Source organism: Pongo pygmaeus, chromosome 2, assembly GCF_028885625.2.
Source record: "Pongo pygmaeus isolate AG05252 chromosome 2, NHGRI_mPonPyg2-v2.0_pri, whole genome shotgun sequence".
Taxonomy (NCBI): Eukaryota; Metazoa; Chordata; class Mammalia; order Primates; family Hominidae; genus Pongo; species Pongo pygmaeus.
The window spans coordinates 99,783,055-99,799,289 of record NC_085930.1 but is presented as its reverse complement, the minus strand read 5'-3'; the positions used below and the strand labels follow the sequence as shown (position 1 = coordinate 99,799,289).

The 16,235-nt window shown below is 46.5% G+C and overlaps 1 protein-coding gene across 4 annotated transcripts in view; it reads left to right on the top strand.

Moving 5' to 3' along the window:
* Nucleotides 1-16,235, top strand: part of CACNA1D (calcium voltage-gated channel subunit alpha1 D) — a 330,171-nt gene that overhangs the window by 218,904 nt on the left and 95,032 nt on the right. For 2 of the 4 annotated variants that reach the window (XM_054483847.1, XM_054483845.2), the window contains exons 10-12: nt 12,418-12,505; nt 12,789-12,848; nt 13,862-13,888. In XM_054483847.1, coding sequence (XP_054339822.1) covers nt 12,418-12,505; nt 12,789-12,848; nt 13,862-13,888 — 175 coding nt within the window. The remainder of the gene's footprint in view (nt 1-12,417; nt 12,506-12,788; nt 12,849-13,861; nt 13,889-16,235) is intronic. The other 2 variants (XM_054483848.2, XM_054483846.2) reach the window with 1 other exon arrangement.

Genomic DNA, 16,235 nt, shown 5'->3' with positions numbered 1-16,235 from the left:
AGAAAACCACACAAGGAGAGGGTTTCAGTGAGGCCCACAAAGTCCTCCTCACCAAATAAACAGTCCTGGATTTACCACATGCACATGCCAGGTCTGGGGCCGTCTCTGTGCATCTGATTAGCAGGCAGTAGAAGTGTGGGTGTTGCCAGTGTTATGGTGTTTGCATCCTCCCTGGGGGGTGAGATCACCCCGTGTGCCTTCCACTCCAACCCTGCTCCTCTGTTACCTCTTGAGAGGAGGATGGTGCAGGGCCCGGGCTCCTGACTTTGTCCATAATGGCTAAGGATGCTAATTCAACTGATAGCCCTTTTCAGCTGGGTCCTGGATGTGAGTTGAGCAGTTTCCTCCAAGACCTTGAGGACTGAAGTGACATTGTGAGAAGAAACGCTTCCTGATAGCTGAGCCTCAGCCTAGATGAGCAGAGGTGGGTGTAGGAAGTCATTAATAACAGCAGATGTCTGTGAGCTCACAGGAGGCAAAGGCTTGGGCTGGAGGGCATCTTGATGCCCCTTCTCTGGATGTGGCTGCAATGGAGTTTTGTGACTTGGAATTTGGACTTTAGTGTTAGGCAAATTACTCAACCTCTCTGGACCCCACTTTCCTTGTCTGCAAGAAGGGGATAAAGGTGTATCTCCCCATGGGGCTGTTGTGACAATCGAATGTTCTGTGACTGGCAGGAGTAGTCATAGTTGTAGTATGTGCTGCTGCTGTTTTCATCAGACACCAGTAAAAGTTGACCTCAACAGAATTTTAGGGGTATAAATTTAGGGGGTACAAATACCATTCTGTGACATGGATATATTACATAGCAGTGAAGTCTTGGCTTTTAGTGTAACCATCACCCGAATAGCGTACATTGTACCCAGTAAGTAATTTCGCATCCCTCACCCCTCTTCCACCCTCCCACCCTTCTGTGTCTCCAATGCCTATTATTCCATCCACACCCTATGTCCACGTGTACACATTATTTAGCTTCTGCTTATCAGTGAGAATATGCAGTATTTGACTTTCCTAAACATAATATTTTTGAAGGTTCTACTAGACCTCTTACCAGCCTCAGGGTGGGGCCTCCCTCTTAGGACCATTGCCCTGTACTTTTCTGTTCAGAAACTGTAAGGTTCTGAAGTATTGATGGAAAACAAATCTGTTAACTAGGTCACTTTTGAGATAGGGCAGGACAGCTTTCAGGCTCTTGAAGTCCATTTCTAGTTTGGCGGTGCTTGCTGTCAGAGAACAGATGTCAAATCAAGTACTTGGAGATGCGCTCACATTATCTTTTCTCTCTGATCTGCTAAATGTCACTGCCTGCATCTGCGATGCCCAACACTGGCTGTACGTTATAATCACCTGGGGAGCTTGGACGCTTCTTGATGCCATCCTCCACCCTCTAAGACTCTTGATTAATCTTGGGGTGGGAGCCAGGGGTGGCTCTTTTTCATTAAAGTTCCCTGGGGATTCTAATGTGAAGCTAGGGTTCGGAACGCCTGAGTCCAGGATGCTATCAGTAGCTGAATATCACACTGTTCCAGGCATTCACTTGAAAGAAGAGGAGAGGCAATCTGGCCTCTAACTGAGCTGTCTGGTGACTGGTGACAGGTAGCTCCAGCTTTGTGCATTCATAGAATATTTAAAATGTCAATTTCATAAATTTACTATTAGAAAGCTGGTGTTACACAATTAACTGAATGGACAAAATTCCCTTTGAAGTGAGTTCCTGAGCATTTGGTAAATTTTCAAGGATAATTTATTTAACTTTCTGCTGAGCTTCAAGTTTCTTAAGAAACCCTGCCAAATCTCAAAGTGATTTTTTTAGACGTATGCAGCTGCTTCTGAGTTAACAATGGAGTTTTGCTAGGACCATTAAAATCTGGAAGCCTAAAATTCTATTTTAAACTCTTCTCATTGTCAGTGATTAGTCTTAAAAAAAAAGCATTAAAAATGAAATCATTTTAAAGGGAGCTCATTCTAAAATTCTGGCCAGAAAAGCAGGGCAGTTTTATTGTAGGAACTATTAATGATTAATAATTCCTCTAACTAAAGATATTTGATGCCCAAAGAAAGGGAGGGGCATACCTGAAACTTCATCTCTGACCACAAGGGCAGCCTCTCTGTCTTCTGCTTCTTCAGTGGTCCTGGAGGCTATGGGCACTGCCCCTACCTGCCTGCCTGCCCGGGGACTCTGCCACCCTGGGGCTTGGTGGAGCAGGTGGCCCTAGCTGCCTCCCTTTTGCATGTGCTACCTAGTTGCCTCTTACTGCAATGTTTGCGTTGGGGATGGACAGAAAACCAGAATGGCATAGCTGGTTGCAAGCATAAGGCATAGTTTGCTGGTCCCGTTTTGAAAGACTGTGTTTTGAAATTTTGATTTATAAAACTGCTTTCATCACCTTTGAACTACCTCAAGGCACAAGTTCAAAATGGAAAATACTCAATTAAAAGCTGTAAAGCAAACAGCAGCAGTTAGAGTGGCGTACGGTAAATATGCGTCCAGGTCAAGAGCCCTCACTGGAGAGGCAGCTGGAAGTGCTTTCACTGGCAAGTGGGAGGGCTGACTCAGGGGCTGGCCCTAGGGTCAGTGGCTGGACACTGTCTCCATTGGGGTGGCACTGGGAGTAGTTGTCTGGACAGGCAGACTCTCTCCACAGGGGTGATAGAAAGCAGTGGTAATTTCTAAAAGTGCCTGCACGTCTGCCATCACCTTCAGCCTCCTGAGAGGTGATGGGAGCTGGACTCAGGGACTGTTGCCCCACTGTGGAGACAAGGAGTGGGTACTCCAGCCAACTTTGCAGTCTCAAATCAGGGTTGTTTTATTTGTTTTTAATACATTTTAATTATGGAAGTAATATTTGCCTACATAAAAAATTCATGTAATTTCAAAGTATATAAAGTAAGAAAAACATTCTCTCTGCCTTCTCCTTAAAGAGAGGCAGACTTAGAAGTTTGGGGCCTCTGCTTCCACACCTCACTGCACATAATACATGACACAGACAGCATGCATATAGCTTCCACCCTAAGATGCCCAACACAGGTATTTTTCACTGAACCATGTACCACAGATATTTCCCATGTTTTTAAAGCAAAATGTTGGCTCTTTTCAATAAATTGCCATTATAAAAACTGCTACAATGGAATATACACTCTATAGCACGTGGACCTCTACTTTATAGAGGTCTCTCCACCATGAGACCATCAGCTCCATGGGCGCAGCAGGAATAGGGTCTGTTTCTGCCCTCTGTTGTGTGGCTGCACCCAGCACAGTGCTTGTCCCACACATGAGCATGCCATTACTTCCTTCTTGAATGAAAGAACATATAGTAATAATAACTAGCATTTGTCAGGTGATTTCTGTGTGTGAGACACTGTTCCAAGGGCTGTGGGTGAATACATTCATTCTTCTTCACACAACTCTGTGAGACAGGAACTTGACAGATGGGGAAACTAAAGCACAAAGCAGTTCAGTAGCTTCCCAAGGCCATGTGACTTACATGGCAAAGCTGGGATTTGAACCCAAGCTCTGCCACAGTCTGCATGCTAACCATCATTAACCCCTGCAAACACATGCCCTGTGTCTGCGTGTTCGTGTTCATGGTTTTGTGGGAGAGGATACAAGAAAAGGGTCTTCTGTGTCAGAAAGGATGCACATTTTAGGAACGTGAGTATTCTGCCTACCCATAGTGTGTGCAGGTGTGTGTGCTGCCCACGCCCTTGCTTACTCCAGCATTCCTGCTGCTGTCTCACACTGCCTCGCATGACCCTCCCCCAGAGCACGGGGTCCGTACTCTAAAGACTAGCTGGCTTAGAGTGATCGTGGAATCACGGGGCTGCAAGGGGTTAAAGATCCTAGAGTCATTTCTCTTGTGACCTGGTGGTCGTGGGAGAGTCGTAGTGATGACAGTAGTGGTGGTTGATTGTGCCTTGCCAAAGCTGGGCACATTGCTTTTATTACCGTCTCCACTGTTCACCTCTTACAACAACCTTACGCAGTACAGGTCCAATTATTACTGACATCTTACAGGTGTGGAGGAAACTAAGGCTTCACAGTGTCAGGTAACCTGTCCACTGTCTTCCAACACGGAAGTGGCAGGGCTGGGGTTAGACCTGGCCTGTCAGAGTCCAGAGCCCACCTTTTGAACTCCCACCTGTCCTGTCCCGTATGGTAGTGCTGTTTGGAATCACATATCCAGTCTGTACAGGGCTCCTGACTCCCTCTAAAGTGCCTTTTCCTTAATACCCTTCTTAGATGGGAAGCCAAACCCTGGAAACCTTTATCTACAATGGGTTAGCTGGTTGTTGATTTAGAACAGGTTCTTAAAGACAGGTGTTTGTGTAATAGCTGTGGAAAGGGCACTTCCTCTCCACTGTTCTGATGCTGAGCTGGATTCCTAGCAGGAGGGGGACTGGGGCAGGCGGGCGTCGGTTGCGTGAGGCAACCTGGCTGGCGGGGCTGGCCGCGTGGGGCCCTGGTTTGGCTGCTGTTGCTGCCCTCTGCTGCTTCGTAATGAAATTGCCTGTGTTCAACCTGAAGGGGTCACAGTGGCCGACTTGCTTAAAGAGGATAAGAAGAAAAAGAAGTTTTGCTGCTTTCGGCAACGCAGGGCTAAAGATCATGGTAAATTGCTGAGACTGAACTTTCTTTTTCTGCAACATCTCTGATACCTTTTCCTTGCACATAGGCATTGTGTGAAATGCATGTGCCGTGTGGTGTGTTCAGAAGATGCCTATATTTTAATTGCTTGATTTCTTTCTTCTTGTCTTTTTCCAAAATAATGTGCCCCTACCAAGATAGATTGCAGTTTTCTTTTTGTTTGAAATGTACCTTATAAAGAAGCAGCTGAACCAACTCAAAAAATGTACTTGATTCAGCATGAATATTCTTAGACTGGAAAACAGACTTTTAAAATACTTTTCCCCAAATGATTTTTTTAAATTTAAACCGTTTAGAAATTCCAATAATGTTATTTGATTGATTTTTTTTTCTCCAGGCTACATGTTTCAAATTGCTTCTCCGTCTCTTAGTCTCTGGCTACTTTGCCCAGGACTATGCCAAAGCTAGTAGTGGCAGCTTTAAGAATGAAATTAGCTGGGTGCAGTGGCTCACACCTGTAATTCCAGCACTTTAGGAAGCCGAGGCAGGAGGATCACTTGAAGCCAGGAGTTTGAGACTAGCCTGGGCAACAAAGTGAGACCCTGTGTCTACCAAAAATTGTAAACAAACAAACAAAAAAATCAGGTGTGGTGGTGCATGCCTATAGTCCCCAGCTACTTGGGAGGCTGAGGCAAGAGGATTGCATAAGCCCAGGAGTTCGAGGCTGCAGTCAGCGATATTGCGCCATTACACTCCAGCCTGGGTAACAGTGAGATCTCTGTCTCTTAAAAAATAAAAATACATAAAAATAGACTTCAGGGATGCAAAGATTCGGGGGCACTTGCCTTTGAAAGTGAGAATGGGCTCCTGTGGGAAAGTTACATTTCCAGCTATGTCCTAAAATAATGCTAAACATACCCTTCCTCAGAATCCCTGGAGTAGCTGTCAGGCCCATCCCCAGGCAGACAGTTAGGTGAGCAGCTGGCTCCCTGCCTTGCTCTGCCCAAGTCATGGCAGTGGTTCGACAGCAGCACAAAGCTTTGCCTGTGCACACCAGCACAGCCAACCTAGTTCTGCCACCAGGATCGGCCCTGGTCACCTGACTCTGGTGAAAGTCTGTTTAAGAAGATTCAGACCGCAGGGACATGAAGCCAACCACTAAGGGAACAGAGGGGACACACTGTACTCTTTTCTTTGAAGTGGCCTCTGCCCCCGTGGGAATGCTGAGCTGAGAGGTTATGGGACGCAGATGAGAACAACCCGTGGATATCTGAAGAGGGTTATATTAGAGTCTAGGTCTCATCAGAAGGCCTAAAAGTGAAAAGGAATTAAGAGATTATCAGATATAAGCCCTTGTCATTCAGCACGTTGTGGCCCCCAGAGGAGGGAGAAGAGGAGGTGGAACTTGCCTGAGGTGGGACAGTGAGTTAGGGGCAGAGTTGGGGCTGCCTTTTTTATCTGTAGCATTCACAGAAGGTTTATGAACAGGAGGCTGGGCTTGATGCAGCACCTGAAGGTGTCTGCAAGAAGAATGGCCTTCAGCTAAGCAGGAAATAGTGTCATGGACATAAGAAAAAAGTTCTTTAAAGACTGACATAGGGATATAGCTCTGGAGAGGTTACCAAAAGGAGATAAATGATTTCTGTCCCCGGAAAAGAAAACACCCCTCCTTGGTTCTGCCTTCCTGAATGCAGGCTTGGGCCTTGTGATTCTCTAAGGATTCTTGTGGCTTCTCCATTCTCTTTCTGAGATCTGCAGGGAGATGAAGCAGGCTGACACATTTAAGGAACTTTATTTTGAGTGGGAATGGCTTTTTATTGACTGAAATACCTGGGGACTCAGGAAGGACCCCGACCCTGCTGGCACCAGGTGGGGCAGGAGCCCTCATATGGATGCTGGGCTGCCCCTGTCCCTGGACACGTGGAGATAGTTATTGTCTGGGCATAATTCTTGCTTGAGACATGGAAACCTTGGTCTGGCCTTGACCTACATTCTCCAAGAAGAGCCTGGCTTCTTTACAGCAGCAAGAGGCTGTTACTCTGTGGTGGCCTAATGTGTCTCTACTAGCATGTGCATGTGCCTTTAGGGAGTGTGTGGGCTTCTTCTGGATTTGGCAGGCCTGTACGTTGCGGTACTGCTCATGTTTGTCATGAAAATAAGATGAAAACACGAGATCTAGGTGTCAGGTACCCTGTCCCCTAGGAAGGCAGCCACAACTTGGCCACTGCTCAGTTGTCCAGCCTCACCCCCTACCTTTACCTTTGAAAAGAATGAGAAGCTTTAGGCTGCTTGGCGGTGGAAGGAAATGCTAAAATAAATTCCTGAGTGTGCAAAAAAGCCTGTCCTGTGGAGAACAGAGGAGTGAGGCTCTGAGGCCAAAGACATCTGTGAATGAGGCTGCTAATGGGACAGGTTCTAGAAGGAGGCTGGAGGGCTCTGGGCTCAGTTTGATGTGTGGCAAGCCTTCCCTTCGGGGTGCCTTGACTGGAGGACTGAGGCTCTCCTGTGACGCCCTGAGGCCTCTGGGGAGCTACTGCTTCCTGTGCTGCACCCCATTCTCTGGGACATTCTACATGCAGAGCACTTGGACTCAGCTCTCCTGTGCAGGCTGCTGGCTGGACCCCTGGCTCCCCTCCTGAGCGTGGTGGGCAAGGGCTCACTTCTTGTGCCCTCCCCTCCTTGCAGAGCTGGGGGAATGCAAGGGAAACCCCCTGGTTGTTGGTAGTAAAACCAGCCAGCATGTGGGCGTTTCTGCCTTCCTGCAGTTATAGCAGGTCAGAGGTAAATGGATCTTAGAGATGATACTGTCCTACAGCTCATCTTACAGATCTGGTAGCCAAGCATAGGGGAAAAGAGGCACTTGTCCCATTGTCACCTGATGATAAGAACCAGGCTTTCCTGACATTTCTTCCATCATTTTTGTCCTCATCAGCCTCCATCACTGAAGGTCAATCTGAGATTTTGCTATACCTGTTAATGGTGAACATAATTTTGAGGCTGCCTGCTTAGACCCACACATAGACTCATTTGCTGTGTGTGCGTGTGTGTGTGTGTGTGTGTGTGTGTGTGTGTGATTTGCCTCCAAATTCACAAGCCTGACACATTTGGCTGAGATGAATGTCGTCCTTCAGCATGAGAGTAGATGGATAAATGTCTACATCTTGGTGAAAATGCTAGTTGTGCTGGCCTGAGAAGCAGCGGATTTCCCTGGTTTACTGTGTGTGGCATTGCCCATGATAGCCTCTGGCCCAGTGCAAGATCTTAAAGAGAAGCACCATGACCCACATCCACAGAGAGTTCTCCAAGTAGGGGCCTGGCCCAGCTGCCCATGCTGCAAAGGCCTTGGAAACTCTAATTACAGTCTGGGACATGCAGAGCTGCTGTCTGCCACCATCCTCTCACCCCCAGTGGCACCCAGGCCCCCTGCACCCCAAATCTCAGTGCACCACACTCTAAGCCTAAGGGTCTGCCCTGGAGCTCTTCCCAGAGATCCCAATGCCTGGAATAGATTGCAAAATATAGGCCTTGAGCTTCCCCAGATTTTCAACAGGCAAATTGCAGTGCCAGCATCCTCTCACAGGTCACAGGCTTTCCTAATGCTTGGTTTTTCCCAGATTCACTGAAAGTAGTTTTTAAATTTATATAAAAGATAAAACTTATCTAACAAAGCTCTAACATTCCAGTTTCCTGAAATGTGTCAGGGAAGAGGCTTCACAGCTTGTTCATGTGCAGATGGCCCCTGGTGCTTATTTCTACAGTAGGGGACTGGCGCTTGTCGGCAATGTGGGGAGGTCTGAGGGGTCTGCCTGCACCCCTAATAAGGCCTAGCCACTTGTCAGCAATTAACACTGAGTCTCTGCTGAAGGGGACAAGGCCATCACCTAAATGGGGCAGTCACAGTGCTATGGAAGCCAGTCAGGAGCAGCCCATGTATTCCAGTAATTTGCCAATGGCTTTACCTTCCTGAGTTTGTATGACTCTTTCTGTTTGGATTTTTATGTCCAGTCGTCACCATTGCAGCTTGATTTTTGTGCTGTCCTCGGTCACTGGGCTGATATCCTGTAAGTGATCTGGTTATATGCCAGATTTTGAGCGGTTAATAAAGGTCATCAGAATAGTAAACCAGCACTGGTAGATAATAGACTCATTTGGCTTTTTGGAACTTGTTGATTTATGGAATTTTAAGTACATAACACCAAAATGTATACCAGTGAAACCACAGTACATACTTGAAAAGAATGGTGAGTGGAAGTTCGGAGAGATTGCTCAGTCTCAGCTGTGTGTCCCAAGGCATTTTGGCCAGTTCTGTCCTCTGAGAAATCAAGAGTTTGCTCATGTATTCTCAGAAGCCCCTTCTGGTTCTAACAGTCTATGATTCTTCTCTTTATTTTTTAAAAACATAGATGAGATCCTATTGGGGCTAAAGGAAGGGAAAGTCATATCAATTTATTAACATTAAAAAAATGAATGCCTAATGCAAGTGAAGGGTAAAATGTTTTATTTTTAATAAATGAGGTCTTTGTTATACCCACTGAGCCTGATCTTTTCAAATATTTTTGGAAAAGGATAAGTGCGATATTTCTTTTGGAAATATTTTGGAAAAGGATCCTGTGATAGGGAGTAAGTGGCTGGAGAAGATAGGCTGCCAGGGCCCTGGTCAGAGTGCGTTTCCTCTTCCCAGATTTAGGGGCTGGATCAAGGTCTGTTACCAGGACCAAATGAGGTCTCCAATTTCTAGCATAGGCACTGTCCTCTTTCTTTTCCGTCTGCCTCTGCTCCTCCTCAGCCCTGGCAACATCTTTTTGGGATATATTTATTTCTTATGTGCCCGTGGCTCTTTAGGTGTCAAACAACTATGACAGGAGAAGTTGCTATGCCTACAGTAGGCAAAGTTAGACAATAACTCAGCTAAAGACAGAGAAAATACAAACCAAGAATGATGGCCAAAGCTGAATCAGAGGTATGGAAGATGGCTCACACTAGATGCGTCTGTGCAATGATGAAAGTGGCCAGGGCAAAATGACACTGGATTGGTCGCTTTGCTTCCAGGGAGCTCCAGGAGAGCTTTTCTGAGATGATGGAGTTAACATGTGTGAGCCTCACTGATCATCCAGCCCTGGGGACCCAGCATTCCACATGCCTCATCTCATTCTTACCCTTTTACAGATGAGGAAATGGAGACGTACAGAAGTCAGGTCACAAACGCAGGGTTAAACTTAGATCTGGCCAACCTGTGCACCTCCTGTCAGCCACCATCCCAACCCAGCTGAAGGACAGAATCAGCTCAGAGAGCAGGAGGACCTTGCCTCGCCCTCAGTGGAGCCCTGGCACAGTGCTGTGAGACTATCTTCCCCTCTTTGTTGCTGTTTGGGGAGTTTGGTTTTACTTCTTGTCTTTCCCCACAGTTAGTCTAGGGAGCAACTAGAACATTTCATACACTAATAGTTGGCAGGGGGCCAGAAATGCTAACTGATGACCCCGTTCCCATAGAAAATATGTAATTTATCTGTTTCAATCAGATTGTTTTTAAAATGAAGCTATAAAATTGAAATGCTGCAACTGTACCGATATCAGCATGAGACACGACTCCAGAGATTAAAAAGTCACAAAGACTTAGTCTGTTCAGAAGTTTGCTCTTTTGAAAATAATGACTAATGTTCCAACATGATTAATATTAGAACTATGAGATAGCAAACTGTTAAAGATGGAAACGGTCCTCAAGATTGTGGAGTTCACACCGCCATTTTAGAGACAAGAAAGTGAAGGCTGGAGAGAGGTAGCCCATTGCCCAGGAGACTCAGAAAACAGGACCAGGCCTGTGGGTTCCCCACATCGTACTGCTCTCAATTCCTGGTCCCCTCAGTCACTGCAGTAACCACCAAGGAAAACGGCACACAGAGTTAACTCATGATCAGATGTGAAAAGGGTCTCCTACTGTGATTTTCTTTGTTGGATTTAACAATCTCCTCACCTTTCTGCTGAATCAGAGTGAGGAACAGTCGAGGAGAATTGCATGAGTAGCTTCTTGTGTGTCTGTGTGTGTTAATGGAGTTTTTTTTTTTTTTAAGGTTTTTCCATGATTAGAGTCTTTTTTTGTTTGTTTTTGTCCAGTTTTTTGTTTGTTTGTTTTTGCATGAAATAATGAAAAAGTAAATCAAGGTTTGTAATTGGTTTCTTCTGACTTAGGAAAGAAGAAAATTATTCTATGAGAGTGCCAGCGATGTAACATGAGTCTATAATTGTACTCACTTGGTCTTAACTTTTGACACCCTTGCCTCAGTGTTCCTGGGCATGGCGTGGAGGCTCCCATGCAGGCAGGCCCAGTTTCTCGGGCACTCACAAGTGGAACAGATCAGGGATCTTCTTTGGTATCCTCAAGAAACTTCTCAGACCACTGGGTTTCTTGAGCCAGGTTCCACCTCTATCCCTGCTGTTACCTTTATGAAGTCTGGTATGAGCAAGGTGGGCCGAACACAGCCCCCTATGCAGAGCTGCCTGATCCAGCTCCTTTCCCCCTGAGCCTGGGCTGGGCCTCAGAATCTTAGCCATAGCGCTTCCAGCGCACTACCAGTATTTGCAGATGAAACTTGAGGTATCCTTGCTAAGGGGAGCCACACGGGCCGAGCCCATGGGCCAAGCTTTCCTGAAGACACCGTAAGGTCTGTAAAAACAGTCACTACAGTTCAAAGCCATGCCTCAGGAAAAAGGAAGTACACGTGGATTCTCTTCGGTGACTTCCTCTTTTACCTCTGCTCCCCCGGGCAGAATTAATCATTCTTTACTCTGGAACCTCCTGCACAGACCCCTGAGGTAGCTCTCTTCACAGCTGATGGAAGTGAGCTGGGGGCTGCCTGTCTCTCACCCCTATTCCAGGTGGGTGCAGTGCTGTGTGCCCTCTTTTTGCCCCTGCCCTCCTCCACTGCCTGGGCTCCAGCATGTGTTTGTGATGTTTATGGGGTTGAATCAAGTGGATGAGAAAAGACGCTCATGCACCAGATTGTGGCCCTGGGTGGACCCTGGACCTCCACACACTAGTGGGCGTGTTTCCACATTTCCTCTACTTCCGCTCAGGATCCTACCATGGAGAAGTGGTACGGGCCCAGAGACCCTAGTCACACTGGGACCAGAGTCAACCTTGCCCTCTGCTCACTGGTTGATAATGATCTTCTTCTCCCACCAGTAACACTGTAGTTCCTTGGTGCTCTAGTTGTTCTTACCCAGCTTACTGGGTAAGAACTTTCTGCGTATTGGCTTCACAATCTCAGCAGAACGTCAGCATCAGGTAAAATAGCAAAAAAATAGAGTTCTTAACTCTAAAAAATGTTGTACATGGTAACTTCATGAACTGCCTTCCCCATTCACAATAGCTCTTCTCCCTCAATATATTTAAGATGATTGACTCATGAAATGTTAGGTTTATTCACAGATGTTCTATATGCACCTTTTGGGGCAAGCAAAGATGTACCTGTAAAGTACATTTTGGTGGCTTCTCAGTGTGATCCCAGAGATGAGGAGGATAAAGTGCTGCTATACCCAGCCACAGGATTCACTTTGATCGCTTAGCTTCCTTTCTTGGAAATGTCTAGGTGGATAGAATGTCCTCCTCGAGGGGGACTCTGTGCTTTCCGTACAGGCCACGGGTGCAGAGGCTCGCCTGTGGTGGAGATGCCTGGCTCCCTGGCACTCCTTTAGCCCAGCTGAGCCCCTGAGGGCCCTTGTCACCCTCCTCCTGGGTTCCGGAGGTCTGCCTGGTGGCAGAGGCTCCCACCTGGCCTGCTCCCAGGCGTGCAGCGTGCCCTGCATGCTCTCTGAAGCCCATCTTCTCCCCACAGCTAGCATGCCCACCAGCGAGACTGAGTCTGTGAACACAGAGAACGTCAGCGGCGAAGGCGAGAACCGAGGCTGCTGTGGAAGTCTCTGGTGAGTGTGGGGAGCACTTGCCCTCCTTCCCCTCCTGTTGTCTCAGAGAAGCAGGTGGTGAGAAAGACGGCCCAGGCTGCAGCAGAGCCCCGGGCCATCGCCTTGGGTGTAGCGGGTGGGAAGGCTCCTCGTACCCTACGCCACGCTTCCTCCTGTGCCAGGGCTATCCCTCCTGCACATCCCCCCGCTCCCCTCCCCTGCCCGGCATTTCACATGCCTCTTCCTGTAAGTAGAGCCCGTGAAGAATGTGGTGGTTAACCCGGCCACCTGCTGTGTCCATTAGGTGCTGGTGGAGACGAAGAGGCGCAGCCAAGGCGGGGCCCTCTGGGTGTCGGCGGTGGGGGTAAAGGCCTGATTCTCATTCCAGCCTGGGTTTGGCATTTGTGCTTTTGAAGAAGAGCTTCTGTGGCAGAGCTGCTGACTAGAATGTGCTACGTATTTAAGTTTTCCTTTGCTCATGGGACCTTCCTAACCTCAGGCCTGGCAGTTGGATGACGAGGCCCTGCCTTCTTGGTGCCTGGCACTTTTTCCCTGGAGCCCTGCACCAGCCTCTCCTCATGATGGAAGGCACCATTGCATTAACACTCACTGGCTTTTTTCTAGATGATTTGGGCTGTGGCAGCTGGCGGTGGGGGCTGGGGGGGGACCAGCAGTGCAGAATGTGCTGGGCACTGCCTGCCATGGGGGAGCACTGTGCGGTTTGGTTTTGTTTGCTTCTTGCTGGTATCCTTCAGGTCTTATCTCTGTAAAGTGCAGGTGTCATTTTTAAGAGAACTCAATCTTACTCTTGGCAGAGTTTCATAAAAATGATGTGTTATGGGCAGAATATGCAACCATTTGTGAAGTGATTTCGCCTCCATTCTCTTGCTCTGCCCTCTCTGAGACATCATGAAGCAGACAGAGAATGGGTTTGTCATACCCATTTTACAGATGAGAACGCTGAGGCCCAAGACCTGCTGCTTTCCCATACTTACCCAGTGGGAGAATGGCAGCACTGGGACTCCTAGTGCAGTGCTCCCTCTGCGGTAGTAGCAGCAAATGCTGCTGTCAAGATGAGTGGCAGGAGAGACTCTGCTGCCTTCATTTTGGCCCCTGCATCACTGCCTGCTGCCAGGGCCTGCAGGGAATCTGGCCGAGTCTTCCTTGACCTGGGCCTCGAGGGTGCTCGGTCTGCTCCTCTGGTCCTGGCAGCATCCTGATTTCTGCTCTGGCCTTGCCCCCGCTGGCGCTGTGGTAACCAGGGGTGCTAAGTCCAGGCTGTATGCATGGCTTTTATGATATCTCAGCTGAAATGATGGGGAGTGTGTGCTCAAGCCCTCGGAACCAGAATCTTAACACTTTTTGTCTTTCTTTCAGTCAAGCCATCTCAAAATCCAAACTCAGGTCAGTATCTTCTTTCTGTTTCTTTGTTAGCCTGTGTGTTGCCTTTGTATGTTCTCACTTCTGAATTTTACGTAGAATTGCTCTGGACTTGAGTTTTCCTCTGTGGGTTATAACATTGATACCGAATTGCAGTCAGTCAATGAATCCTATGAGCCTGCCTTTGGGGGCAGTGTAATAGGTGCCAAAGATCTCCCTCAAAACAAACCAATAAGATCCAGTAATGAGTTTTGCCTCCCCAATAATCCTCCTTGTTCTCTGAGTCATTTTCCTAAGAGAGCTGCTGCTTGTCACTTTTCTGCTCAAAAGCTTTCCATAGAAAGGGAGTTCAAGAAGTCTCCCAAAGTACTAGCATTTCTTGATGTGCATGCGGGTTACGTGTTCAGTTGGTAAAACTCATTGAACCGTATACCTATGATTAGTGTACTTTTTCATCTGAGTGTTATTTTTCAACAAAAACATTTTCCTACTATATATAAACACTAACTTAAAATATACAAAGACCTAAATATAAAATATAAAATCATGAACATTCCAGAAAGAAAACATAGGAGAAAGTCTTTGTGATCTTGAGTTAGGCAAAGGTTTCTTAAGATACAACACCCAGTATACTTTCTGTAACAGAAAACAAACAGATAAATTGGTCTTTGTCAAAATTAATCTTCTGTTCTTCAAAAGAAAAGAAAAAGGTAAGCTTCAGACTTGGAGAAAAATATTTACAAAGCATATTTGATAAAGGACTGGTATCCCATATATATAAAGATTAATACATAAAGAAGAGTGTCAATAATAGAAAAACCCAATAAAAAATGGGCAAAATTTTTAATAGGCATTACACCAGAGAAGAGATGTGGATGGCAGATAAGCACATGAAATGACCATCAGTTGTTACAAAAATGCACATTAAAATCACAGTTAGATACCACTACACACCTATTAGAGTGAATCAGATTTAAATATCTGACAATGCCAGGTTCTGACAAGGATGCTGACTGGTGGGAACTTTCATACAGTGTTGGTGGACATGTCAAATGACACAGCCATTAAAAAAATAGTTTGGTAGTTCCTCATAAAGTTTAAACATATATTTACCGTGTTTATTTGGCCCAGCCATCCCGCTTCTAAGGTGTTTGTATAAGAGAAATGAAGATATATGCCTACGAACAAAGTTGTAACATGAATGTTTGTACCAGTTTTATTCATACTTACCCCAAGCTGGAAATAACCCAAAGGTCCATCAAATGTGAATGGGTAGACACACTGTGGTTCACCAGTATGATGGAGTACCAGTTTGTGTCTGCTGAGTTATGCATCCCAGGAGAAACCCAGCTATGAGCAGGACAGTCTTTAGTGTCCTTAGTAGAGTTTTTCCACGCTGGCCAACATGTTAGAAGCTGCTCTTTCCATTGGAACTTGCACAGCAAGAGTAACAATAAAATACACCTTACTTGATCCAGGTTTTGGTAAAGAGTTGGCACAACTCTTTCTCTGCTCACTTCCTGGTTTACAGATTTTCTTTTTGCCTAGCAACACAGCTGAGTCAGCCAGGGCTGCAGCTTGGGTAGCCTGGAGATTCCTCTTGACTCAGGCCCCCAGAGGAAGTACCCCATTGTCGTTAGTGAGGCAGCGCAGCCTGGAGAGGACTGACTTTACCAATTGGCTGACCTTTTCATGGGATCTGGGTCGCTGAGCTGCAGCTCACGGCACACTTTACCAAACCATCCCTTTGTGGCAGGGAAGGTTTTCTAGAAGGAGACAGGCTAAAGGAGAGAATATTTTCTCTAATCACAATCAGGAACTGAAGGTAGGTGGAGGACATGCTACTTGTCTGTTTGGCTGAGCTCATTTTATTTTTATGAAAACACGATTCAATATTGGCTCTTCTCCTAAAGGTATATTTTGAGCATCACTAGTTAGAAAGGGCACCTGATGACTCAGTATGAAGATTCATGTCCTACTCAGCTTTGACAACTCTGCCAGGCTCTGGAGGAACCTCAGAGATTTAAGAAAGGATTGAAAAGCTTCCCTTTAAAAAAAACAAAACTAGCTTTGTAGCACTTTGCTGCCTGGTAAACTCTGTATGGTGATTGAGATGCTGCAAGAGATGTGTATAATAAGCGAAGTGGCTCTCTGCACTGATTGCATGAGCAGATCCACGTCCCATATGGTGGATATAGGAACTGCATATGTGTGCAAGTGTAGTTTTGCATCTGCACGTGAATCTATGAATATCTAGATTTTCTAACCCACTTAAGGGCTGCATATGACAGATTCTGGAGTTGTCTATAAGCCATAAGGAAGGACTGATAGCATGATCAAGTCAAGATTATACTTTTAAAAGTCGCATTTT